Below are 26,842 nucleotides of genomic sequence, written 5' to 3'. Positions count from 1 at the left end.
TTAACATGGTTTTCTGATTCTCCTTGATTCTCCTCCAGAGGTAAAGCATCAAAATTTTTCAAGGACAGATGTTTGGGTTGCAACCAGAACTAGTTTGTTGCTGCTATGACAATGTATAATTTTGGTTTGGGCTACAAAATCTAAAGCATAGATTTCACAAGTGGTCACAATGAGGAAAAGATAATGGTTTCGTATCACTGGTTAAATGCTCAGTATTTCAATGCGGCTGCATTTCCTCTGCTCCAGATTAGCTATTATTAATAATCTATTACTCAATAGGTTATTGCTGTAGAAATCGGAATTAATATTTCTGAGGCTTCATAGACATAGAAAGTAAACATTGAATACAGAATTTATTTCACACTTGCTTTGTTAGTAAATTTTACATTTTTATCTATGCATAGCTAGAAGAGCATTAAAAATAAATTTTCATTGGGCAGTTTCCAGATGACAACTGCACGTGGTCACGAAATTCACTTGTATGATCCTTGACTGCATCAAATATGCTAGTTATTTGACAAATATGTCCCATACTAGTTTGACACAATTGTATATCCTGCATACCAAGATCTCCAGTTTGTAGTAATTTATACTCTTTATTTTAAAAAATGCCTTTTAAAAAAAAATTGGCCAGCCTTATTGCACTGGTGCTCCTATCAAATATAGTCTGCATTGATTTGGACACTGTCTGATAGCAAAGGTCAAGCAACACAATACTAATCCACCAGGAAGTCAGCTCCAACACTGGGGGACTGTAGCAGTCTATTGTAGCTTGTTGCAGGTTCCCAAAGCTGGTGTTCTCATTCTGGTGGATTGGTATTGTGTTGTTTGTCCTCTGTTATAAGAAAATGTTCTACCAACACTACCAATTATGCTTGACAGTAGCATCGCTGCAACAAAATTGGCCAGTTTAAAAAAAAAGCTATAAATAAAAACAATCTGCAAATACTGGAAATCTGAAATAAAAACAGAAAATGCTGGAAATAGAGAACAGGTCTGTCAGCATCTGTAAAGAGAAAAGGCAGATTAGCTTTTTGGGTGTGTGCCCTTCCTCAGAACTGTACTGATGAAGGGTCTACACCCAAAACACTAGCTTGTCTTCTCTTTACACAGCTGACAGACCTGCTGTATATTTCCAGCATTTTCTGATTTTTTTTTAAAGGCTAGTTAATATACAATAGTAATTATTTGGATATTGTGCACTTAGACAAAATTACCATCGCAAAATATCTCCCTTATTTCTCTGGTCCAAGTGTGTTAACAGTTTGGCTAAGGTAAGAAGTAAGAAATTGGCAAGAAGAAAGCTGTGGCTAAGGACTTGGCTACAATCGTCAGAGTAAAAGTTATTTGTTTCATGCAGGTGACCGTAGTAATCAGTGTCCAAACGGTTTTGCTTTGGATTCAGTTGGGCCCTATTGTTCAGGTGAGTAGAGAACTTTCACTCAAAGCTGAAATAGGTTTCTACAAAGGCTCCTTGAGTAAAGTGATTGATGTAAAACCCTGTTTAAAACCTTTTATAATTCCATATAGATGAAGATGAGTGCGCTATCCGGAACCCCTGCTCTCATAAATGCCACAATGCAATGGGAACATACTACTGTTCATGCCCAAAAGGTCTCACCATATCTGCTGATGGAAGAACCTGTCAAGGTACGCTGGTTTCTATTGAACAAAATTCTAACTGACATTCAATAGCAAGACAAGAGTTAGTTCTTAAGCAAAACAGAACATTCTGTAGTAATATTCCTTGAACAAATTAAGAGGGTAACTTCTTTAAAGAGACAAAATAAGAAATATGATAAATAATTGTTTGATCCTCAAAGATACTTTAATAATGCAAATAGTTTCATTGGTTTTGGTGTCAATTAAAATGAATGTTAAGTCAAGTGAAGCAAAAAGTAGAGATAAAGACAAGAATGAAGAGGTAATTTTGCTAGACCTGGTTGCCGATGAGGAGCCTCGTACATCACAAGAGTGAGCTAGAGGTAGGCCTATAACATTGTAACCCCAATTCTCTGATCTATGTTGGCCACTATTGAGGTACTATACCAGTTAAATGGCCCATATTCTGTCCATAGGGTTGAGTGACACAATGGGCTGGATTCACCTCCAGGATCCCACCCAAAATTGGGCAGGATCATACTGCTTAAAGCATCGGCCTTGGCTGAGGCTTTCAGAGGGAGCTTTCATGCAGTCTTCAAGGCCTGTCACAACTCAGTTCCTACTGGGCATGTAGACAACAAATTGCCAGTATCTATTACTGGAAAATTCAGTGGTAAAATAGGAGATGGTCTTCTAAGGTTCAAGGTTAAGGCACATTTTTAAGGCTATTCTCTCTGCCTTACTCTAATTTAATGACTCTGTTTTAATTGCTAACACTTTGTCTGGGATTTGGCTGTTTGTGGGGACAAAACATGGGAAAGCATTCCATTCCCCAGAATTATCTCAGCATTATTCAATAGTGGCTTCTGGTCATGGTGTGAAATGTAAAGATAAATGAGAAAAAATTCAGAGCCCTAATTAAATAGAAATACTGGTTTGGAGACATGGAGGAAACAAAAGTATGCGGTAACTGAAATTGTAAGTGCTTCAAAATTTCAGTGACCCACACAGGAAATCTGAACTCTTTGCACATCACAATTAAAACGTAAAAGTGCTGATTCTGGTCATTGTTTTTTCAGATATTGATGAGTGTGCTTTAGATGGCCACACCTGTCATGCTGGACAAGACTGTGAAAATACCATTGGTTCGTATCGATGCGTGGTGAGGTGTGGCATTGGTTTTAGACGGACACTCGAGGGATTAAGTTGCCAAGGTATTGTTGCTGTTCCAAATGCTTTATGTTCCTTGAAAAGAATCAAGAGGAGTATTTTCTTCTTCAAAAAAGAGGCTCATAGTCCTGTTTTTGTAAATTTTGGCGACTAGGCACAATTTTTTTTTAAGATTTCTTTTTAAAAAGGACAATTTCATTAGTAAAAACAACAGAAAAATGGCCCTGAGAAAGCACGTCATTATATTGTCATAATGTACTTATGTACATAATGATAAACTTATTTATTTGATGTTTGGGATACATAAAAAGAGAAAACAGTTATGGATGATATCATGTGTTCTATGGAACATAATCTAAATTTGAGAGTAAACAGACTTGTATAATTTTCATTAAAACATTATTTAATATGGATGCAAAAGGCATATCACAATGTGACCTATTCTGATCAAAGGTAACCCATTTAAAACCAATATTGTTACGATCATAAAACCTAGGCCAGTATATTGAAATTATTGAATGACATTTTCATTTCTTATATATATTTCCTTATTCTGGCAGAATTGTATCTGAGTTCACTTTTTGTCCAGGGTTGTAAAAGTGCTCCAGGTGCAGTCGCCCTCTCAGTAATAGTGTTGGCCCCGATTGGAAGGAGAGATGCTGAATCAGATGTTGACTCTGTGACAATGGAGTCAACACATTTTGAAACAACAGTGGAAAGGACAAATAATCTCTAATAACAAACGGACCATGCTGGGAAGCTCGCATTATCTTGCAAAGGGACCACTCTATTTTTAAAATTCATTTGCATTAAGTTTCCATCAGGTTCTGACATACCGACCACATATCATGGGACACAAATTCTGATACCAGACTGTTGTCCGAATACACTGGAAAAAAGCTGAATGTCAAATGCAGTGAGGATTTTAGATAAATATTTATTGCTTATTTGTCTGTCATTGCTGGTTACACATTACTGTTATTAATATTCTATTAAAACACAATTTAAATGAGAATTACACAGTCATTGAGTCTACCAACACTATTCGTCGCATGCTGTTAGAGCTCTATAAATTATTTTTTGGAAGAATCTTGTCTTTCCTTCATTCTGATTTACATTATGTTTATATTCTACCCTCCCCCACCCCATGAAATTCTCTACAGTATTCTCAGGTTAGGCCTTTAACAAGATCTTTACACACCTTAACAAGCCATTAACAAACATTTTTTTGCCTCTACAGCCATCTTAAGCTATGAGCAAGACTCAGAGTGACAGTAATAACGAAGGAAAAGTCCATTACTGTTTTCCACTGGTCTTGTTTGACATTTACTCATATCAACCTTTTCATTCAAATTTATACCCAGATGAAAATGAGCCCTATATAATCGAGAGCATCCCAGTTTCTGAAATGATTCAGGTGTAGTTCCCAACCAGAAATTCACAGCTTCATGCCATGATGGTTTGCCTGTCTCTCAAACTGTGCTGCCTCAGTTCACCTGTTTCTTAAAGACATAGGTTCATTGTGGCATTTTGTTTCCATGATTACCTAATCCATGTGGCCATTCTTCATGAATGAGCCTAAACAGTGAGTGTCAATAGGCTATTCTAGCCCATGGGGCATCACTGCAGAGCCCCATCTTGTTTTCATCCAATATTTACAAAAGCACACTAACAGCAGGGATCACTGGATAAAAATCAGAGATATTGAAACCAATTGTAGCACCACTACCACCGTTCCAGCTGAAATCATTTAACTCAGCTAAGACTAGAGATTAAGCCTGGAACCTTCCTGATCCATATAGTTTATTCAGTCATCATCTTAATCATCTAAGGCACCAGGCAAACTCTTGCCTCAGTTTTGTCAATTCTCAATCAAGCTGCTGGATGGACAGTTGTGTTTCAACAAGACGTTCCATTATAAAAGACCAAGGAGAGCAGGAAGGAGAAAAAAGGAACATTGTTCAACCCATCCTTCCCTTACCTTTCCTTTTGTCATCTGTCCATGGGGTAGCTCTGATGATACCACAAAAAGTCATGACCTTGCCTTCCCACTAAGACAAGAGCATAATGATGTCCAAGATACAAGGGAAGAGAAACAAATCACACAAAAACAGAAAAGAAAAGTTTTTGGACGGACTATTTTCTGTACTACAGGCAACTGTAGCACAACATTTGCCCAGGTATGTCCTGTCCACAAAAAGCAGGACAAATCCAATCCGGCCAATTACCGCCCCATCAGTCTACTCTCAATCATCAGCAAAGTGATGGAAGGTGTCGTCGACAGTGCTATCAAGCGGCACTTACTCACCAATAACCTGCTCACCGATGCTCAGTTTGGGTTCCGCCAGGACCACTCGGCTCCAGACCTCATTACAGCCTTGGTCCAAACATGGACAAAAGAGCTGAATTCCAGAGGTGAGGTGAGAGTGACTGCCCTTGACATCAAGGCAGCATTTGACCGAGTGTGGCACCAAGGAGCCCTAGTAAAATTGAAGTCAATGGGAATCAGGGGGAAAACTCTCCAGTGGCTGGAGTCATACCTAGCACAAAGGAAGATGGTAGTGGTTGTTGGAGGCCAATCATCTCAGCCCCAGGGCATTGCTGCAGGAGTTCCTCAGGGCAGTGTCCTAGGCCCAACCATCTTCAGCTGCTTCATCAATGACCTTCCCTCCATCATAAGGTCAGAAATGGGGATGTTCGCTGATGACTGCACAGTGTTCAGTTCCATTCGCAACCCCTCAGATAATGAAGCAATCCGAGCCTGCATGCAGCAAGACCTGGACAACATCCAGGCTTGGGCTCATAAGTGGCAAGTAACATTTGCGCCAGATAAGTGCCAGGCAATGACCATCTCCAACAAGAGAGAGTCTAACCACCTCCCCTTGACATTCAACGGCATTACCATCGCCGAATCCCCCACCATCAACATCCTGGGGGTCACCATTGACCAGAAACTTAACTGGACCAGCCATATAAATACCGTGGCTACGAGAGCAGGTCAGAGGCTGGGTATTCTGCGGCGAGTGACTCACCTCCTGACTCCCCAAAGCCTTTCCACCATCTACAAGACACAAGTCAGGAGTGTGATGGAATACTCTCCACTTGCCTGGATGAGTGCAGCTCCAACAACACTCAAGAAGCTCGACACCATCCAAAATAAAGCAGCCCGCTTGATTGGCACCCCATCCACCACCCTAAACATTCACTCCCTTCACCACCGGCGCACTGTGGCTGCAGTGTGCACCATCCACAGGATGCACTGCAGCAACTCGCCAAGGCTTCTTCGACAGCACCTCCCAAACCCGCGACCTCTACCACCTAGAAGGACAAGGGTAGCAGGCGCATGGGAACAACACCACCTGCACGTTCCCCTCCAAGTCACACACCATCCCGACTTGGAAATATATCGCCGTTCCTTCATTGTCGCTGGGTCAAAATCCTGGAACTCCCTTCCTAACAGCACTGTGGGAGAACCGTCACCACACGGACTGCAGCGGTTCAAGAAGGCGGCTCACCACCACCTTCTCGAGGGCAATTAGGGATGGGCAATAAATGCCGGCCTTGTCAGCGACGCCCACATCCCATGAACGAATAAAAAAAAAAACATGATCTAGCTAGTGGTAGTATTTAATCGAGCTACTAAGTTCAACTTACAGTTTCATTTATTACCTTCTGATATTTGTTTATAGTGCGTGCGTGAAGAAAGATCGGGGGGTGGAGCTGAATATGGCTACGATAAATACTCCATACTACAATATCTCTGGAGCTATTAGTTCATGTGAGCCTAGCTAAATCATTCAAGAGGACAGCTTTCCAATTCAACAAAAAAGGGAAAGGATGAAGGGAACAGGTTCAGTCCATGAACAGTTTGACCAGCTAAATCACTTTTCCTCATTCCTACCTTGTTATGTTAATTCTGATTGGATGCTTTGAGGAAAAACCTACTATCTTATTGTTCATTTTATATCAATTCACAGTTTTTCAACACAAAATTATTGTTACTTCTTTTGTGTCCATTGTTATATTTAGACCATGTAAATGACTCAGATTAGTGGTGAAGAGAAGTTCCAGTGAATCAAACATGCTAATGCAGAGGTTGACAATGACAGCACAAGAATTAATCATTTTTTTCTGGTTATGCCTCTGTGAAATGCTTTGGGTTTTTTTTTACATTAAAGGCCCTGCATAAATACATGTAATTACTATTATTTTGTACTGGAGACATTCAGCCCCTGGAAGGGTGAAGTGTGCAAATCTGATTATACAAACTACAATTAGTTTATTTTTTTCTGTCTGCTAGACATCAATGAATGCCAAGAATCTAATCCATGTCAACATCGCTGTCTGAACACCATTGGGAGCTACCGGTGTGTATGCAACCGAGGTTATCAGCTACGAGGTAGAAGGTGTATGGGTAGGTACAATGGGTAGGCTGAGGAAACCTCACGCTAAATATAACTTAAACAACAATTGCTTCACAATCAGGTGCAATGTAATAGTTCACTCTACATTTTAGTAGCCATGATGTGGAGATGCCGGTGATGGACTATAACCTGGTGTTGTGCGACTCCTTACATACTTTTTAGTAAGCACCAAATGACTTCAGTAATGATTTTTCCAATTTGTCAACAAGTTGAGAAAGAAATGGACATTATCAGTTTTATGTAAATAAGCCACACGGTCATGCAAATGAAAAAGAACAAGTTTTGAATCATCTAATATGAAGCCAATAATATAGATTGCACAAAGAAGCCATCAAAGTCCCTCAACTGCTGAGTGTGTTCTGCATTTTATTGTTTAGATATCAATGAGTGCAGACAGAACGTATGCCGACCTGATCAACAATGTAAGAACACCCGAGGAGGATTCAGGTGCATTGATCTGTGTCCAAGTGGAATGACCAAAACTGAAAACGGGAGCTGTGTCGGTAGGTTCAAAGCAATGTAGATCACTCTCATTTTTGCATTAATAGATGTAAACACTGATTATTTACCATGAGATTATTGTTACTCAAGAAGTAGGGTTTGGATTGGTTAAGGTAAAACCAGTAATAAATGCAGCTTTGTGTCATCCTCAGAATCTTCAATACCTCAAAAACAAGTCTTCTAATATACAGTTATTATAGGGTCGGGGTACAAAACCAAATATCAGGTGCCAAACTTTCAAATATATTGCAACAACCCAGCCAGTTAAATCGAGATCAGCCAGAAGGAATTTAAATATCATAAGAACATAAGAAATAGGAGCAGGAGTAGGCCATGCGGCCTCTCGAGCCTGCTCCACCATTCAATAAGATCATGGCTGATCTTCGACCTCAACTCCACTTTCCCGCCTGATCCCCATATCCATTGATTCCCCTAGAGTTCAAAAATCTATCTATCTCAGCCTTGAATATACTCAGCGACTCAGCATTCACAGCCCTCTGGGATAGAGAATTCCAAAGATTCACATCCTCTGAATGAAAAAATTCCTCCTCATCTCAGTCCTAAATGTCCAACCCCTTATCCTGCGACTATGCCCCCTAGTTCTAGACTCTCCAGCCAAAGGAAACATCCACTCAGCATCTACCCTGTCAAGCCTCCTCAGAATCTTATATGTTTCAATGAGATCACCTCTCATTCTTCTAAACTCCAGCGGGTATAGGCCCATTCTACTCAATCTTTCCTCATAGGATAACCCTCTCATCCCAGGAATCAATCTAGTGAACCTTCGATGCACCGCCTCTAAGGCAAGTATATTTTTCCTTAGATATGGAGACCAAAACTGTATGCAATACTCCAGGTAAGGTCTCACCAAAGCCCTGTACAATTGTAGTAGGACTTCCTTACTCTTGTACTCCAACCCCCTTGCAATATCCTCTTCCAAAGCTCGACTGTAGAAGAGCTACTTGTACCACTGGTTTAGGTGTTCAGATACCATCTGAGAAAGTAGTGATTGTCTATCAACCAGTGTTATCCAGAAGCAGGAATCACAGTTCACCCCTGATAACTGTAGGCCATTCATATCTAAGCCCATGAAAAATATTGGTGGAGATTTTCTACTTGGGCGTCAAATGGGTGCAATATTGGTGGCGTGGCAGTCAGGCTTTTCAGATTTGGGCCTCATTAACACTTTTCCAGTTGGCTGTGGGTGCCAAACAGGTGCTCCATTGCAGCTTGCTGGTTGCAGTGTAAAATTGTCTGGGTTGGCAGGTAAGACTTGTTGCTGCTAGTGTCTTGTTTTTCAGGCGAGAAATGGGTGGTCAAAAATCCCACCCTTTAACAAGGTTACAAGTCATTGGACCGATGATCTATCTGACAATATTCTGACAGACCAGTATTCTACACAAAGTGGCCCAAATCAAGTCAGTTCCGAGTCCATCTGAAAAAATTGTAATTGAACATACTCACCCCCACTTTGGTTCAGATGCGGAAATGAATAACTGAATGGATTGGGGCACTGTAGCTTGCGAAGCCTTGTGACCCGTGATTACTGTAAAGCAGTTCCACTGCAATCACATAGAGACACTGCTGTGAACACGGTAAAGAATGTATTTCTCTAAAGTAGAGTAGAGAAGATTCAATGAAGAGCAGGTATGGTGAAAAGATGGTGCATCATACTCTGATCAAATGCTTAGTTCTTTTAATTGTTTTTAATATGTGTTCACATTAGATCAAGTTAGATAATCCCAGTCATGACCTCACATGATTGGCTTGTGCCCAATATTCTTACAGTGCCATGTTTGTCCTTTCTCAAATAAGATTTCAATTTTTTTGTATATATTCTATGATTGAGCTTGATTTGTTCCTCTGGTGTGAAATTGAATATTTGGTGCACTTTAATTCCCAAGTGAGGGCAAACATGATGTGTTGTGCATTAGTGCAGTTTTAATAAATGTTTCTCTACAGATATCAATGAGTGCAAAGATGGCACCCATCAATGTCGTTACAACCAGGTCTGTGAGAATACTCAAGGGAGCTACCGCTGTGTTTGTCCACGAGGTTACAGATCGCAGGGAGTTGGAAGGCCTTGTATTGGTGAGTTACAGTCAGCACCTATTTTGAGTCCTTTTCTGCATGGAGCTGATATGGTAGTTAAATTTTAATTCATTTTAATAAAGTTTAAGCATGTTCTTTAATGATGCAATGCCAGCCTGGAGTTTTAACTAACAAATATTTCCATTTAATTTTTTTTAAATTATATATTTACATGGGTCAAACCATTATATTAGTAAAGATATCAAGCCTTTCTTTGAACACAACATTAAACTATTAAAACAAAAGCAAAATACTGCGGATGCTGGAAATCGGAAATAAAACAGAAAATACTGAAAATACTCAGCAAGTCAGGCAGCATCGGTGGAGAGAGAAACAGAGTTAACCTTTCAGGTCAATGACCTTTCGTCAAAACTGGAAGAAGTTAGAGATTTAACAGTTTCTAAGTAAATACAGAGCCAGGGAAAGAGGGGGCAGGGTGGGAGGGGGTGTTGGGGAGGAAGGAACAAAAGGGAAGGTCTATAATAGGGTAGTGGGCAGGACTCGAAACCGTTCTCTGCCCATTGTGAGGGTCCCATGTGAAATGAGTTTGGGACCTCTCGATCTACTTCCATAACACAAGCTTGCCCACAACTTGGCAAATAATAACACTCTTATTCAGGCTAGTAGTGGAAAGTGGAGGGGTAGGGGAGGCGGGAAGGGGGAGGTTGTTGCTGTTCTAAAAATACAGTTGAGGTACACTGTTGAAGCAGAGTAGAAGGAGCTTTATTCTGAATCTGGGCTTGCTATATACATCTGACCCACAAATGCTGGATACCGACACAAAATGAGAAAGTGTTCCATTCTGCAGCACTAACATCTTTCCATTGATAAAATTCACCAAAAAATACAAACTGAAATAGAGAAATGGAAACACACTGTTGTATGAATCAGGCTGTTGCCATGCAATTAACACTTATATTTCTGGAGATACATCAAGAACACTGTATGGCTTTTTATTGAATGGAACTGGGCAACTCTCAGTGGCACACTTGGCTGTTACAGTACACAGTGTTCTCAGTTCTCCAATCCAACTGCAAGTTGTTTAAAGAAATGGAATGAGGAGTGAGGAGTCTCTTGCCTAATTTCTCAAGAAAGTTCCCCAAATTTCATTTCAAATTCTTCCTGTACATCCTAATTCCTCCACTGTACATCCTAATTAAAGAATCTTAATCAATAGCTTTTTTACCTCAATAGACTACTCTTAACTGTGTGGTTCTTGTCCTATTGCTGACACTTCTAAACATAAACAAACAGTCTTTATACAGCTGAAACGGTGGAGATGCACTTTTTTGTAATGGGTTCTGTGATCCATTGTTGGAACAGGTCCTCTTCCTACACAGCCAACAAAGCATGCCATACCAATGCATGCTGAACTATCTCCGTTTCAATTCTCAGATCTGCTGCATGCATCATTATGCAAAATACTGTCATGTCAGGACGACATGCATGTGCAGATGTGACATGCAGAAAGTGCAGGCCCTGCAAGAGAGCTGCTGGCAGATTTTAAAATGAAAACAGGAGAGTAACTCAGGGAGGTTGTTTTCATCTCACTCCCCGAAGACCAAAACTGTAATGTAAAAGGGCTTTACAACAGCAACAAAAACTTGCATTTATATAGCGCCTTTAATGTAGTAAAATATCCTGTGGTGCTTCACAGGAGCATTATCAGACAAAAATTGACACCGAGCCAAAGAAGGAGACATTGGGATAGGTGACTGAAAGCTTGGCCAAAGAGGTAGGTTTTAAAGGAGTGTCTTAAAAGGAGGAGTGAGAGGTGGAGATGTTTAGGAAGGAAATTCCAGAGCTTAGGGCCTAGACGGCTGAAGGCATGGCCACCAATAGTGCGGCAAAAGAAGTTTGTGGTGGGGACCAAAGACAATGGCCTCAATCTTCCCAATGTTTTAAGTTATGCATGAAACAGTTAAAAGTAGTGCAGACAAGTAGTGGCACAGAGTGGAGGTGCACACCTTTGATTTCCCACTCACCCCACATCCATCATCCGCCTGATCTCAGTTGCGCTGCTGTGGGAAGGCACCAGTGGAGGGAGGCAAGATTCGATGGAAGCAATATCATCACACTGCTGTCACATGCCTCCCAGCTACTGGTGAAGGCAGGGCACAGGTCACCATCTCCATTTCCTTGGCAAAACAAAGATCGGCTGGGGAGAAAATGAAGGAACTCATATTAGCAAAAAAATTGGTTAGGAGAAATACTTTTAGTTTTTTTAAAATTCCTGGATAAATTAGCAATCACAGATTGGAGCATTTGGTCAGATTCCTCTTCTGGAGGTTTCCTAATGATAGCAGCATGGATAAAATGTTGCCTAATATATTAAAAGTCTTGTGTATAGTGCACACTTCCTATAGGTGTGACACTTACTTCCTGTACAATTTCTTATCACACTTTGTTGCTAAAACTCCTATTGTTATAAAACTGCATTTCATCAGAGTCAGAGAACAACACCACAGGTGATCCACTAACCTAAAATAATAAATCACTCATAGTCACCATATAAATTGCTAGTTAAAGTCAACGATTAGACCATTGTAGCTGAAAACTTAGAAGTATAAATATATATCTTTTTCTAACTAAAATATATAACCATTACATCTTTAGTTGTTGAGGATATCCTTGGAGCAACACATGCAGTCTTTTTTTTGAGTATGAAACTAGCAAATTAATGACTCCAAAATCAAAGTTGTAGACATTTCCATTTTATTTTGGCCTGACAATTACAAAACTAATTATTTATAAATCTTTTTAAAATGAGTGCTCTGCAATTGGAATAAAACTATTTCATAATATCAATCTTTCATGTGTTGATTACTCTGCCTCTTCCAAGTTTGTGTTACTTGGTGCTACTTTTACTAACGATTGCCTTTATTAAACTCTAAATAGAAGAGCTGTACAACGTCTCAATAATAACAAACGCAGAGTATTCAAACAAAATGTTTCTTAGATAAACATTATGGGGTACAGTTTCTGCTTTGGGCTCAGTCGGGAAATTGCACCCAAAATGTGCTGGTTAGGTTACAGTTCAAGTTTCCGCTAAAACTCATTTGCATAATCACAAACGTAACATCTTCTGTGAACCAGCACAATCGGGCAGCGTAATATAATGTCAGGGTTTTCTTTGTCTTTTCAGTAAAAAGTATTCCTTGATGTATTTAAGAGTGGTAACCTGGTGCAGTTTTATTAATACAGCTGAACATGGGTTTATCAGCAAAAATCAGCATTTTTAATAAGGGTGTCAAGTCCTCCACCTGCGAGTAGCCTGATTTAAAATCACTGAAAATAACTTTAAAAAAAACAATACTGAACCATTTAATAGTTTCATTGGTGTACACTGGTCAGTTTCTTAGATATGAAGAAACTTTTAAAAAGTGCCGACTAGGGCCTGTTCGCCTAAGAAAATGAATGCAGTTTGAAGAGCCTTCCCGAGCCAGCGCAATCGCCAGAATCTCGCAATTTCAAACTGGGGTCATGGTCAGTTGTGGGCGGGGCCTGATCCGGGCAAATTGAATCTTGAACCAGCAGAAAACACAGACACAAGTGGTTTTGTGCATAACTCGCATTTAAAATTCCCTGATCTTTTGTGCTGGTTTGGCCGATTCTGCCCAGATTGCGCTGATATTACTGGTGTAAGCAAGCAGAAACTCGACCCCTCATTGTAATCTCTTCTTGCTGTGCTTCTGTCAGCCATCTCAGCTGAGAGAGGTTAAGGAAAGCTGGAGAAAAAAATTTCAATTAAAAATCAGAAAATATTAAAAGGTGCCCAGTAGTTCAAGTGACTTAACACTTGAGTCCCAACCAGGTAGTTGGGACCCATGTCTAGATGTCTCAATAAAGATTAGTTGTTCCATCTCAGGAATTAAAAGGTGCAACTTTACATAGACTGTTTAAAATATTCTACCCAGAATAAAACAGATGGTTAGGCTCCTGTTGTGCCTGTGAGGTGGATTGTTGGGAAAATGAAGAACTCTGACACTGGTAGGTTTTTCCCTTAACATGTCATTACCTAATTCTATGGGGGAATGATTATCCCTGGCAGTTCAAAGTACTTCTAACAAAATGGCAATAACCAAACCAAAATAAAGGCATCAAGGGATATGGGGATAGTGCAGGAAAATGGTGTTGAGGTAGAAGATCAGCCATGATCTTGTTGAATGGCGGAGCAGGCTCGAGGGGCCGGATGGCCTACTCCTGCTCCTATTTCTTATGTTCTTATGTTCAAACAACCCTTCTACATTCATTGTGATTCAGTGTAGTTTGGATATATGCCAGCCAAAGCAATGATGAATCATTCATTTTTGATACCAAAATATTTAACTAAACAAAACAATCTGAACTAATCAGCATCTTGATAATTCATACTTCTACAAATGAATATAAATTAGATATTGTGTTCATATTCAGGATCATTTATAATGCTAAACAGCATTCTTGTAATCATAGTGGATCTGTTAAAACCTGTTACCCAAATTAGTTTAATTATCTACTTATATATTTGGTTGCTAAGCTTTTACAGTAAGATTAGTGTTTTGCTTTGTGACCATTGTCAGGCTTTTCACCATATTTGCTTATTAGCTTCTGAAGCTGTTGTCAGATTCAAAGTAATAGCATATAGCCTGGATCACATTTAAATCAATCATATGAATGTTTCCCATGCTACCTAACACCATTATGCCTAACCACACAAATAGACCACTGCATTTAAATAGAATGGCACTGATTATTCCTACTCACCATCAACTGTCACAGGCCAGGTCGCTCCATGTTTTAAGAATGCAGTTCAATGTCCCATTTGTCACACAGCTTTTTCCAGGGCCACCATTTGGAGCAAAGCAAATTTTTGCTACAAAACAATTTTAAGTATGCTTTAAAAAAAACTTATAACATGCCAGGTTTTAACATTGGCTCATATCTAATGAGTAACTATAACAGGTTTATACTAGAATTGTTTTAATAAGAGCATCTGAGTCAACAAACCTGATATATTTGCAGCATTGAACTGCATTTCTAAGTTTCAGTCTAATGCTAACCAACCAAAGCAAACAAAAGGCAAAACAAATAAAAATTCCAATCCAGCTCCTAGTGGCCCACTCTATAAAACTGTTTTTAATTTGGCACTAATTGGCAGCTCCTCACTCAGAGGCTGCTGTTAGAAATAGAAAATATTTGTCACACTGATGCTGTTCTGAGGTCGGAGCAGAGTAGAGAGAGCTTCTGCTGCATCTATCAATGTTGTATCTGGCCACAGAGTATTTCATACCGGGTGTCAGAAGTATTCCATTCCTCACCTAAATGAGCACATAAATGCACAAAGAAACTACTGGATGATAAAGCCAAGATTCTCCCAGCATTTCTTTATCAAGGTAATATGAGAGGGTTGTCCTCTGAGGAAAGATTGAGTAGAATGGGCCTATACTCTCTGGAGTTTAGAAGAATGATAGGTGATCTCATTAAAACATGTAAGATTCTAAGAAGGCTTGACAGGGTAGATGCTGAGAGGATGTTTCCCCTGGCTGGAGAGTCTAGAACTAGGGGACATAGTCTCATGATAAGGGGTTGGACATTTAGGACTGAGATGAGGAGGAATTTCTTCACTCAGAGGGTTGTGAATCTTTGGAATTCTCTACCCCATAGAATTGTGGATGCTCAGTCATTGAGTATATTCAAGGCTGAGATTGATAGATTTTTGGACTCTAAGGGAATCAAGGGATATGGGGATCGGGCGGGAAAGTGGAGTTGAGGTCAAAGATCAGCCATGATCTTACTGAATGGCAGAGCAGGCTCAAGGGGCCGTATGGCCTACTCCTGCTCCTATTTCTTATTTGCAATTTCCCGCTCAGGTTGCATATAGTTAGATAAGACACAACTCTGGCATTGATGACTACAGCCCCTTTCTCTCCCCCTCCCCCATTTAAAATCCCTCATAACATTAGTTGCATCTAAAGTAAACTGTTCTAGAATTAAATTGGCAGCAAAGAATGTGCCTCAGTCAGATGTCTGTGTTGAACATGTTCCAATCAAATAGCGCATACTGTGTTTAGGTATCTTTTTTCAAAATCCTGTCTGGAGTAATGTCAGCAAAATTGAATTACTCCATGTGTGACAGGCTTACTGTTCTATGAGGTCCTCACTGTATTATCCAAACTGATCCTCTTTTTCTGTGTTCTCTTTTCTTTCCCTTTCATGGTATATTATGCTGCGACCCATGTCAATATGAGCAGACATTGACGAATGTGAACAGGTGCCTAAACCTTGTGCATACCAGTGCATCAACACCCCTGGCAGCTTCAAGTGTCTCTGTCCACCTGGACAACATTTGTTAGGTGATGGGAAATCTTGTGCTGGATTAGAGAGGTTGCCAAATTATGAGAGAATTTATGACTTTGCTCGGTTCCCCAGTGTGGGTTACTTCAACCAGCAACAGCAACAGCCGTGGCAGTATTTTAGTCAGTCCTCTCAGTATAGATCCCACGTGGGCTATGGAAGCATTTACCGTGCAGCTTTCTCCAGGACTGGCAGGAGCATTAGAAAAACATGCCCTGAAGGCTATGAGGCAAAGAATGGCAATTGCATAGGTAAACGTCAGCCTTTATAAATGGAATCTGTTATTTTTATGTAAAATAGCTGAAAAAATATTGATAAAAATGTCTTGAAGGCTGTGAAGCTGAAGTAGCATTGCACAGGAAATTGTTCCTAGATTGTGTTCACTAGCGTAACTCACCTCACGCTTTCAACAGTCACTAGCAGCATGTGGTCACCATTTCCTGGAGACTTTTGTCATTATTTACTCATGTCTTTGGTCTCTTAAAGCCGCAGTATCTCTTCCTTAGTCTGAATGTCTATTTCAGTTCAATTTCACCTCTACCACCAGTACTGACCAACTAATAGAACCTATCGCACTTCTGGTTGAATAAGTTGGAGTGCGGCCCCAGCTAACATCGAAACGTGCAATCACAGATAGGCAGGGCTTTTGTTCTGCCGATTGACCAGTGGATCATAGCCTCTTTTTGTAAATCACAAAGGCCCAAATATGATTGGATCTTTGTGTCTCCAAGATTAAATGTATTAATGTAACAACTGGCATTCAAAGGAAGAGCTTGTCATTTCAGCATTAGGCATCATTTAATATGAGATGATTTAAGATGTGTCTACAAACCAGAGGTATCAAAACAATACATATCCTCATGTATTCATTACTGTGGTATAAAAAGATTCCAAAGAATTCACAGAGTGCCATGAAATAATTAGTTATTTTGTGAAGTGCCAAAGCAGTAGAGGTGCCCAAAGTAACAATCTGTTACATTTTGATCCTGGGACAATTGAAACCTGCTAGTTGAAATTGCCACCAACATTTTTTTTTCTCTGAGAAGTAGAAATGTGCAGAGCTTCACACGTGAAACCATTAGCACTGATTAATGCTAAAATGCATCATCACCCGACTCCTGTCCCATGCAGTGTCAGTAATACTACAGTTTATTTTGCCTTAGAGAAGTTACAACCATTTTTTGTTGGCCATAAATTTTCACTCAAAAGTGTAAAGTCGGACCTAACTCATTTCCGTTCTTTTTCAAATCGTTGAAGGGAAAGGAAAGGATCTGTTGGTTTTAAGGCCTGGTCCATATAATAGGAAAACTAGAGCTTTTAAATACTCACAACAACCTCATGTGGAAAGATAGGTGGACAAATCAAAGTTACAAAACTTATAACATCAGGGTAAATTCAGTGATCCTGCACTCCCAGCAGGGAATGTCACTCAGCAGGAGAGTAGGATAGAAATAGGGCTCAACACTGTAGTGCCCATTCCTGACCCGCGCTCCTCTTGAACAAGGCTCCCCACAGGATTGCTGAATACGCAGGAAAGTTCAGGCCCAGAAAGGACTCTGCAATCCATCTGGCCAGTCCCAAAATATATCTCATTATTTGAACCCTGTGATTGTTTGCCATATAATCTCACATCTATGTATATTTTTTCCTTTTTAATATATTAACCCTTTGCTACAAAAATATAGCATGTCTAGACTCACACATGAAGAGCAGCCACTTGGACAAGGTGGCGGAGGACTGCTGGCAGCTATGGAACCTTACCCCAGCTTAGCACCTTCAGGAGAGGAAGGGGGAAAAGAACTGAGGGAGGGGTAATGACCAAAAATGGAATAAAGTTGTACGTTTTCTGATTTCAGAAGGGAACTTAAGTGTTTATTAAGTATATACAATCCCTTTATTTTGTATGTTTATTCTCAGCAATACTGCTACAACGAAATTGATAAAATTAAGTTTTTCTAACCTGCCGTGTATTAATGTCCTTAAATACAACCTGTCAATTCTAAATTTTTTCTAATGTGTAGATTTCCTGCCATAATCAAGACATTTAACATGACCTTCATTTGTCAAAGAATAGATGAAACACTGTCAGTTCTTGCTAGTAAATAAGATATTTTGTCACTTTTTCTAATTATGCCAAACTCTCTGTTTGCAGATATTAATGAATGTGAAAACAAGGAGCCTTGTCAGCATGACTGCAAAAACACAGCAGGGAGCTACCAATGCCTCTGCCCCAGTGGATACCGACTCATGCCTAACGGGAAAGCATGCCATGGTATGATAGAGTTTTATTAGTTCCTAGATAATTAATACCTCTAGGGTTTTCATTTCCCCTGGTAGTGCATTGATTAATGCATGTGCACTAACTTAATGCAATCATTAATCTATTTATTTTAAAATAGCGCAAGAGCAATTTTACCAGGGTGCATTAACCAGTGCTCTGCTACAGTTCTATCAATTCTGGAAGGTCCTGGCAGCTGTTCAAAACATTTATTCCGTTAGAGTTGCATCCTTATAGAACTGAACGAAACAATATTAGATGTTACATATTGGGCCATAATTTGCTGTCAAAATAACAGTGAGGCTAATGGCGCTCGCCGTTATTTATGTGCAAATGGTACAGCAACTTCAGGCGAGGGCAGATGCATGGTTAAATGCAGAAATCCAAAGGTTACTGTCCAAGATTCGTCGTTCCACCGTTAGCTTTGCAAAAACAGCATCTCACTGTCTGCTTCACTATTGAAATGCATATAACAGTGTGAAGTTCCTGTATTTGCGCAGTAGAAACGAACTAAACTCGCCACAGAAAGTGAAGTCAAATCATTTCAAGTCGAAGTACCCTTTTAACGATGTGATAAGTGCTAATTGCTGCCAGTCAACCTCCCGGCACTGAAAATTAACTATTACACGTGTGGAGTCTCATTCCTTCAGGTTTTAATTGTTGTCAGAAGATTTTTTTAAAATTTAATTAAATTTTTTTGTTTACTATTCCTTTGTCTCTTTTTTTCTCTCTCTCTTAATCCAATCTTTCTTCCTCTCTCTTTATTTCTCTTTCTGTACCTGATTTGACATTGGATTCACCCATTCTAATTTACACTTCCTTCTCAGTCCTTGCTTGGTAATTTCACAATCCTTCAATCTGATTTGTAAGGAGATACACAGTTGCTTGCCCTGTTCACACTGATCCCAGATGCCCTGTAGAGGGTGCCATGATCTTTCCATCTCCCTCTTCCAGCAACTTGCGGTGCAAAATATTATCGAGATTAAATAGGCAAGGACAAATCTAACTAACAGTGGGCACCGTTCGTGGCCCTGCTACACTAGATTCTGGGCCATTATATATATATATATATATATATAGTCTTGCATCTAACACACATCCATCAAACTCCAGATATCACACTTCAGACATCACATTTTGTTACATCTGCAAAACAGTCATTGTCCTGGAACTTGAAATTTACAAACAGTTACAACTGCTCTCTGGTTGACCTCAGGTTTGTATAAGTAGCCACAGTTACATGGATGTGCCTACTTAGTACTGCAAATTTAAAAACACAGGCTCTCATTTTCCTTTTTTTATGCTTTGTCACTTCTGTGCTGACTCTTATGGGGGGTACAGTTCGAGGGAATAGCCAACTGTCTGTATCTCACCCAAACGGACAGACTTCATGTGTGAACCTAGACAGCAAGCACTGGCAGTCTGTTCTACTATGAGGGAGGCATCACAATCAACCTCAACCCTGTCCTCACCTAATGCCTACACACATGTACTTTTCTGCTGGTATCACTGGATAACAATTAGGACCATGACTTTGGCCAGTTTTTTGCTTCCCTATCCCAGGGATGCTATGGCCAACTGTAGCATCCCAACTTCTGTCCTGTTTGAGACCAGCTAACCTATCGCAGGCTGGAATCTTATGATCTGTATGATTTAATGCTATAGTCACCAGGCAATCCTTTAATTTCTTTCTTTTATCTCTTTTACTCTTTTCCTTTGGCCATTGTAACTATCATTTGAAACAAGCAGAGCAAAATGGATGCTTCTTTAAATCTTGAGCAGCAGAGCAATCTTGTGGGTTTTATATAACAGAGCACCATGAAGTATGTAACTCACCTGATAGCACTGCTTAGCAACAACCCAAGTCCCATTCCTTTTATTAATAAACTCTTACAGGTCATCCACCTTATTGCATCAATGAAAAAATATTACAATTAGAGTACTATGAATGAAAAATGAAATGTCTTGTAGCCATTAGAGTTATTAGTGAAAAACAATTTGCTTATTTATTTTCTTTGATAGGTTCCAAAAAAGACACTCATATATTTTAAATGTTATGAGTGGTGAAAATACATGGCCACAACAGTAATAATGATTTTTCTTTTGCTTTTGAACTGTCTAGATGTTGATGAGTGTCTGGAGCAAAACATCCACTGTGGAGCCAACCGCATGTGCTTTAACATGAGAGGCAGCTACCAGTGCATAGACACTCCTTGCCCACCCAAATACCAGCGAGATCCAGTCACTGGGTAGGTTTCACTAATACCACTAGCTTTGTTCTAATGTTAATGTTATTTTACAGCTTCCCTGTTTTAACATATGTTTATCCGCAAAAAGAAAAGTGACACCGGATGAAAAAAACGTACCTGATCCAAGCAAAGAATTCCAATTCACAAAATTATTTCCCATTCATTCCCATTGCATTCCTGAATGATTCTTAACACTCATTAGGACTAAATATAAAAGTATCACAATTGCTCAGCACATTCCTTGCACACTAAAATTTCTTATAAAAGATTATTATTTCTCATAATAGCATCTTTCTATTTACATTCGGTGTTAGCTAGTCTGACAGGGTAGAAATATTATAAAATCATGTTCTGGGACCATGGAAATCCTGATCAAATCCAAGCAGATTTGATTTTTCAGTAGGATGCTGCATTAAGCAGTAGAAAATTATTAACTTTTCATTCTTGTGTTTGTTCAATGATTGAAAGAACAATGGATGAGGCTGTTTACCAATAGCAATTATATGATTCATAAAACAAGTAGGCAAGTCATTGATGAAGTGTTCAAAAAGGTTTTTATTTGTATTTGAATTACTATTTATATAACTAGTTTATACCTCTGGGTAGTTTTAATACTGTAATATTAATGCTTACACAGAGTGAGCTAAAAACTTACAAATCTGGTCGGTCAGGGACAAGGACTATTTTCTGGATCTACTGACGGTCTAGGGTTAATATTTCTAACGCCCACTTCCTCCATAAAAAAAACAAAATGATATTCCCCAAATGAAAAATACATTGAAATAAAAAGAGTAAATGCTGGGTTTATATTGCAGGTCAGTCATTATCTGAAAAGAGAAAAGATGGTTTAAATTGTCAGATCCTTTATTGGAACACTGGATTGCTGTGTATTTCCAGCATTTTCTGTTTATTTTTCCCTCAATTTTCAGGACACAATTTTTGGGGTTTTTTTTTGCTGTGAGAAAGAAGTGTTGCTCTTTTCCAGGTCAATTAATTGCAGTAGAGTAACACAAGTAACATTTCAGAGATATTCATTAGTTTTACAGAAGAACTCCATAGAGGGTAATTTATCCCCTGAAGGTTGAGTTGTATCTGCTGGTTTATAACTACAGAACAAGGATTGATTGGGACTGCAGCTGGCTTGTTTGAACAGATTCCAAAATCTGAAAGTCCAATATCTAAATTGTTAGATTTACAGAACTTCAAAGCAAACCACAACAGTAGAACAAGTGGGTGTAGGTTCACACTGGTGAATATAGGTCTGATGTCAGGAAGTTCTTTACACAAAGAGAGATTAATGTGTGTAATGGGTAGGGTGGTCAATGTAAAATTTTGGAAAAATTTAAGAACCTGTAGGGCCTTTCTAGATGGATATGTTAAAGTGGGCTAAAAGGTTTTCCTCATCCAGTATCTACTTTGTATCTAGCTTGTGAATTGAAATTGATTTTTGTTTTGTAGATTTTGCCTGAAAAACTGCCCGCCCAATGATCTGGAATGCGCTCTCAGTTCGTACGCCTTGGAGTATAAACTTGTTGCTCTTCCATTTGGTATTGCTGCAAACCAGGATCTTATCCGTCTTGTGGCTTACACTCATGATGGAGTGATGCATCCCAGAACAATCTTCTACATGGTTGATGAGGACCCAGTGATACCTTTTGCTATTCGGGACGAGAACTTGAAAGGAGTTGTATTTACAATCCGACCACTTCGAGAGCCACAGACATATAGGATGAAAGTGCGAGCATCATCGTACAGTGCGGACGGAAATATTGAATACCAGACTACTTTCATAGTTTATATAGCAGTGTCTGCATACCCATACTAAAGCACTTCAACAAGTATACTTTTATTCACCCAAGTAAGTAGCAGTCAAGACCACCGGATGCAAATGTTTGAAATCTGCCATTGTCTGATACAGTTTTGTAAAAATGGTGCTATGTTTTAGCAGTATGCATATCTGAAGCTTGCAGACAGCAGGCACTGATCTGGCATGCTGTTTGAACAAGGGAGACAATCATTCTCAGCAATGCAATTCTTAACCTAGAGTTCTGACCAAATAGCCACCAGCCATTTAAAGTCAATACACTGTATAAGAAGACGACAAGTTCTGGGAGTCAGATATCAAGATGTATTCTATTTTTATGAAATGTATATATGAACAATTCTCACTGTGTATTTTCTATCAGTTACCTATGGTTCATTTATTTTTTCCAAAAGGCTAAAGTGTAACACAGATAACAAAATAAAGGTCACACCCTTCTAACTTTCTTACAGTGAGCACTTCATTTCTTTGCCACCTTAAGATAACATTTCTCAAACCTCTCAGTAATCTGCCAGCCTGAGGTTATTAAAATATTAATTGGGGTATTATATTTTGAGCATCAGAAGCCTAAACTGTCAGGTGAGAATCCTCACTAATAGAAAATGCCCGTTTCATGCTCCACATTTTTTTAAAAACTGGTCAAAAAGGTATCAAAATGGGTAAGAAAGGAATCCTGTACACACTGTAAAAGATCTTACCCTTTTCCTATCAGGTAAAGCCCAACTTTGGTATCACCTATTCATTTATCTCATCTCTCCTATTCTTTTCAACCATGGTGGTGTTCTGCATTCATAGGATTTTAAACTAGTGAGACAGGGGGAGAGATCTGGGGAAGATAACATAAATCTGAAGAAATAAGAAATGAGTAAAGGTCACATCAAGTTAAGGAATGAGGGGAACATAAACGGTCAGGGAACAAATACAGTTATAGAACATAAGTACAAAATGACTGTTAAAAACAAAGGGAGGGGAACAATTACTAGAAACAATTGAATTGCCTGTACAGCAATGTGCACAGTATCCAAAACAAAACGGGGGAACTGGAGGCAATAATTCATAATGAGGAACCAGGTGTGGTAGGGATAACTGAAACATGGCTACATAAGGAACAGGACTGGAAGGTAAATATTGCAGAATATAATGTATTTAGAAAGGATAGGGAAGGAAGAAGGGGGGGTGGGGTAGCTGTACTAATTAGAGACAACATAACAGCAATAGATGAAAGGGACATAAGTAACATTAAGATAGAAACAAAATCCATATGGAGTGAGACAAAGGATAAGAAGGGATCAATCACATTAATAGGTTTATTCTACAGACCACCTAATAGTGGAAGGGAAGTGGAGGATGAAATATGTAGAAAAACCTATGAAATAAACAGGCAAGAAGAGGTAGAGAAAGGAGAAGAGGGAATGGAGTTTTTACAGTGTGTACAGGACACCTTTCTTACCCAGTATGTGAGAAGCCCAACAAGAGAGGAATCACTGCTGGATCTAGTAATGGGAAATGAACCAGAGCAGATAAGAGAAGTAAGGGTAGGGGAACATCTAGGCAATAGCAATCATAACATAATAAAGTTTAAAATAATGATTGAGAAAGACATAACTAAGACAAAGACCAAAGTAATAGATTGGAAAAATGTTTTGAGGGGATGAGAATGGAACTGGGATGGGTAAACTGGAAAAAAATTTTGACAGACAAAGAAATAGAATAGCAGCGTGTAATATTTAAAATGGTGATCAATAGAGTTCAGGAGAAGTATATTCCTCTAAAAAGCAAGAACACACCAGCCAATAATGAAACACCATGGATGAATAAAGAGACAAGGATAAAATTGAAATTAAAGAAAAAGGCATACACTAATACATAGACAATAAAGGAGAGGTTAGGAAAGAAGTAAAAAAAACAATTAGGAAAGCAAAGAGGAACTATAAAATTAAATTATCAAGAAATATAAAAAGAAATAGTAAAGTATTCTACAGACACATAAATGATAAACTCACAGGTAATGACAAAACTACTGAATAATTACTTAGTCTCCCTGGTAAATACAGAGGCAAACAAGGTGGGCAGGACATTAGAAGAAGAGATCAAAAAAGATACTAAAACATTTAATATAGAAAGGGGGGAGATAATTGATAAACTAATCAAACTTAGAGAAGATAGGACCCCTGGTCCGGATGGATTGCGTCCACGAATATTAAAAGAAATTAGGAAGGAGATAGCAGAGGCATTATTACATATATATAAAAATTCACTAGAAAAGGGAATAGTGCCAAAGGATTGGCAGACAGCTAATGTTATTCCTATGTTTAAAAAGGGAGATAGAACAAGTCAAGAGAACTATAGACCAGTTAACTTAACGTCGGTTGTGGGAAAGATAATGGAACCTTTACTCAAAGATGTAATAGAAAGACACCTAGAGCACGAAAATGTAATAAAGAATAGTCAGCACGATTTCAAAAGGGAAGGTCATGCTTGACCAACCTTATTGAATTCTTTGAAGAAGTAACAGAAAGGGTAGACATGGGTAATGCAGTAGATGTAATATATTTGGATTTTCAAAAGGCCTTTGATAAGGTACCGCATTGTATTCTCAATGAATACTTTGCGTCTGTCTTCACAAGAGAGGGGGACGATGCAGAGATTGTAGTTGAGGAGGAGTGTGAAATATTGGATGGGATAAACATAGTGAGAGAGGAAGTATTAAGGGGATTTGTATCTTTGAAAGTAGATAAATCGCCAGGACTGGATGAAATATAACCCTGGCTGTTAAGAGAAGCAATGGAGGAAATAGTGGAGGCTCTGACCATCATTTTCCAATCCTCCTTGGCTACAGGCTTGGTGCCGGAAGATTGGAGGACTGCTAACGTTGTACTGTTGTTTAAAAAGGGAGAAGTGTGAGGTAATGCATTTGAGAAGAAACAAGGCAAGGGAGTACACAATAAATGGGAGGATACTGAGAGGTGTAGAGGAACAAAGGGATCTTGGAGTGCATGTCCACAGATCCCTGAAGATAGCAGGACAGGCAGATAAGGTGGTTAAAAAGGCATGCGGGGTACCATCCTTTATTAGCTGAGGCATTGAATATAAGAGCAGAGAGGTTATGCTAGAACTGTATAAAACATTGGTTAGGCCACAGCTTGAGTACTGCGTACAGTTCTGGTCACCACATTACAGGAAAGATGTGATTGCACTAGAGAGGGTACAGAGGAGATTTATGAGGATGTTGCCAGGGCTGGAGAATTTTGAGAAAAGATTGGATAGGCTGCAGTTGTTTTCTTTGGAACAAAGGAGGCTGAGGGGAGATTTAATTGATGTATATAAAATTATGATAGGACTAGATAGAGTGGATTGGGAAGACCTATTTCCCTTAGCAGAGGGGTCAATAACCAGGGGGCCTAGATTTAAAGTAATTGGTAGAAGGATTAGAGGGGAGCTGAAGAGAAATTGTTTCACCCAGAGGGTGGTGGAGATCTGGAACTCACTGCCTGAAAGGGTGGTAGAGGCAGAAACCCTCAACTCGTTTAAAAAGTACTTGAAATGCTGTAACCTACAGGGGCTACGGTCCAAGAGTTGGAAAGTGGATTAAGCTGGATAGCTCTTTTTCAGCCGGCACAGACACAATGGGCCGAATGGCCTCCTTCAGTGCCGTAACTTTCTATGATTCTATAATAGACTTCATGAATAAGGTCAGAGCATGTGGAGTCTGGGAACAAGTAGCAGAATGGATAGCAAGTTGGCTACAAAACAGAAAACAGAGAGTAGGGATTAAGGGTAATTACTCAGACTTGCAAAAGGTGGGAAGTTGTCTTCCACAGGGATCGGTGCTGAGACCACTGTTGTTTACAATTTACATTAACAATTTGGATTCGGAAATCGGAAGGACCATTTCAAAATTTGTGGACGACACCAAATTGGGTTGGAATAATTAATACAAAGGAAGAATGTGTCAAAATGCAAGAGGGCATTAATAAACTTGCAGAATGGGCATGTAATTGGCAAATTAATTTCAATATAGATAAGTGTGAGGTAATGCATTTTGGTGGCAAGAATAAGGAGGCCACGTAAAGTTTGGATAATAAAAGTCTAAACGGGATAAAGGAGCAAAGGGGTACACATACACAAATCACTAAAAGTAGCAATGCAGATTAATAAGGCCATAAAAAAGGCAAATCAAGCACTAGGGTTCATTTCTAGAAGGGATAGAATTGAAAAGCAAAGGAGTTATGTTAAACTTGTATAGAACCTTGGTTAAACCACACTTGGAGTATTGTGGACAGGTCTGGTCTCCATATTATAGAATGGATATTGAGGCACTGCAAAGGGTGCAAAAAAGATTCACAAGGATGATACCAGAACTGAGAGG

General features: G+C 39.3%; 1 protein-coding gene across 3 annotated transcripts in view; it reads left to right on the top strand.

Annotated features, from left to right (window-relative positions):
- Positions 1-22,919, top strand: part of hmcn1 (hemicentin 1) — a 505,541-nt gene extending 482,622 nt beyond the window's left edge. For 2 of the 3 annotated variants that reach the window (XM_067990487.1, XM_067990489.1), the window contains 10 exons: positions 1,361-1,423; positions 1,531-1,650; positions 2,682-2,816; positions 7,073-7,186; positions 7,574-7,699; positions 9,660-9,788; positions 16,022-16,375; positions 18,277-18,396; positions 20,525-20,651; positions 22,110-22,919. In XM_067990487.1, the coding sequence (XP_067846588.1) occupies positions 1,361-1,423; positions 1,531-1,650; positions 2,682-2,816; positions 7,073-7,186; positions 7,574-7,699; positions 9,660-9,788; positions 16,022-16,375; positions 18,277-18,396; positions 20,525-20,651; positions 22,110-22,476 (1,655 nt within the window). In that variant the 3' untranslated portion in view covers positions 22,477-22,919. The remainder of the gene's footprint in view (positions 1-1,360; positions 1,424-1,530; positions 1,651-2,681; positions 2,817-7,072; positions 7,187-7,573; positions 7,700-9,659; positions 9,789-16,021; positions 16,376-18,276; positions 18,397-20,524; positions 20,652-22,109) is intronic. The other variant, XM_067990488.1, reaches the window with a different exon arrangement.
- The last annotated feature ends 3,923 nt before the right edge of the window (positions 22,920-26,842 follow it).

This window comes from Heptranchias perlo, chromosome 9, assembly GCF_035084215.1.
Source record: "Heptranchias perlo isolate sHepPer1 chromosome 9, sHepPer1.hap1, whole genome shotgun sequence".
Lineage (NCBI taxonomy): Eukaryota > Metazoa > Chordata > Chondrichthyes > Hexanchiformes > Hexanchidae > Heptranchias > Heptranchias perlo.
The sequence above is the reverse complement of the archived record's forward strand: the minus strand, read 5'-3'. Positions and strand labels throughout refer to the sequence as shown.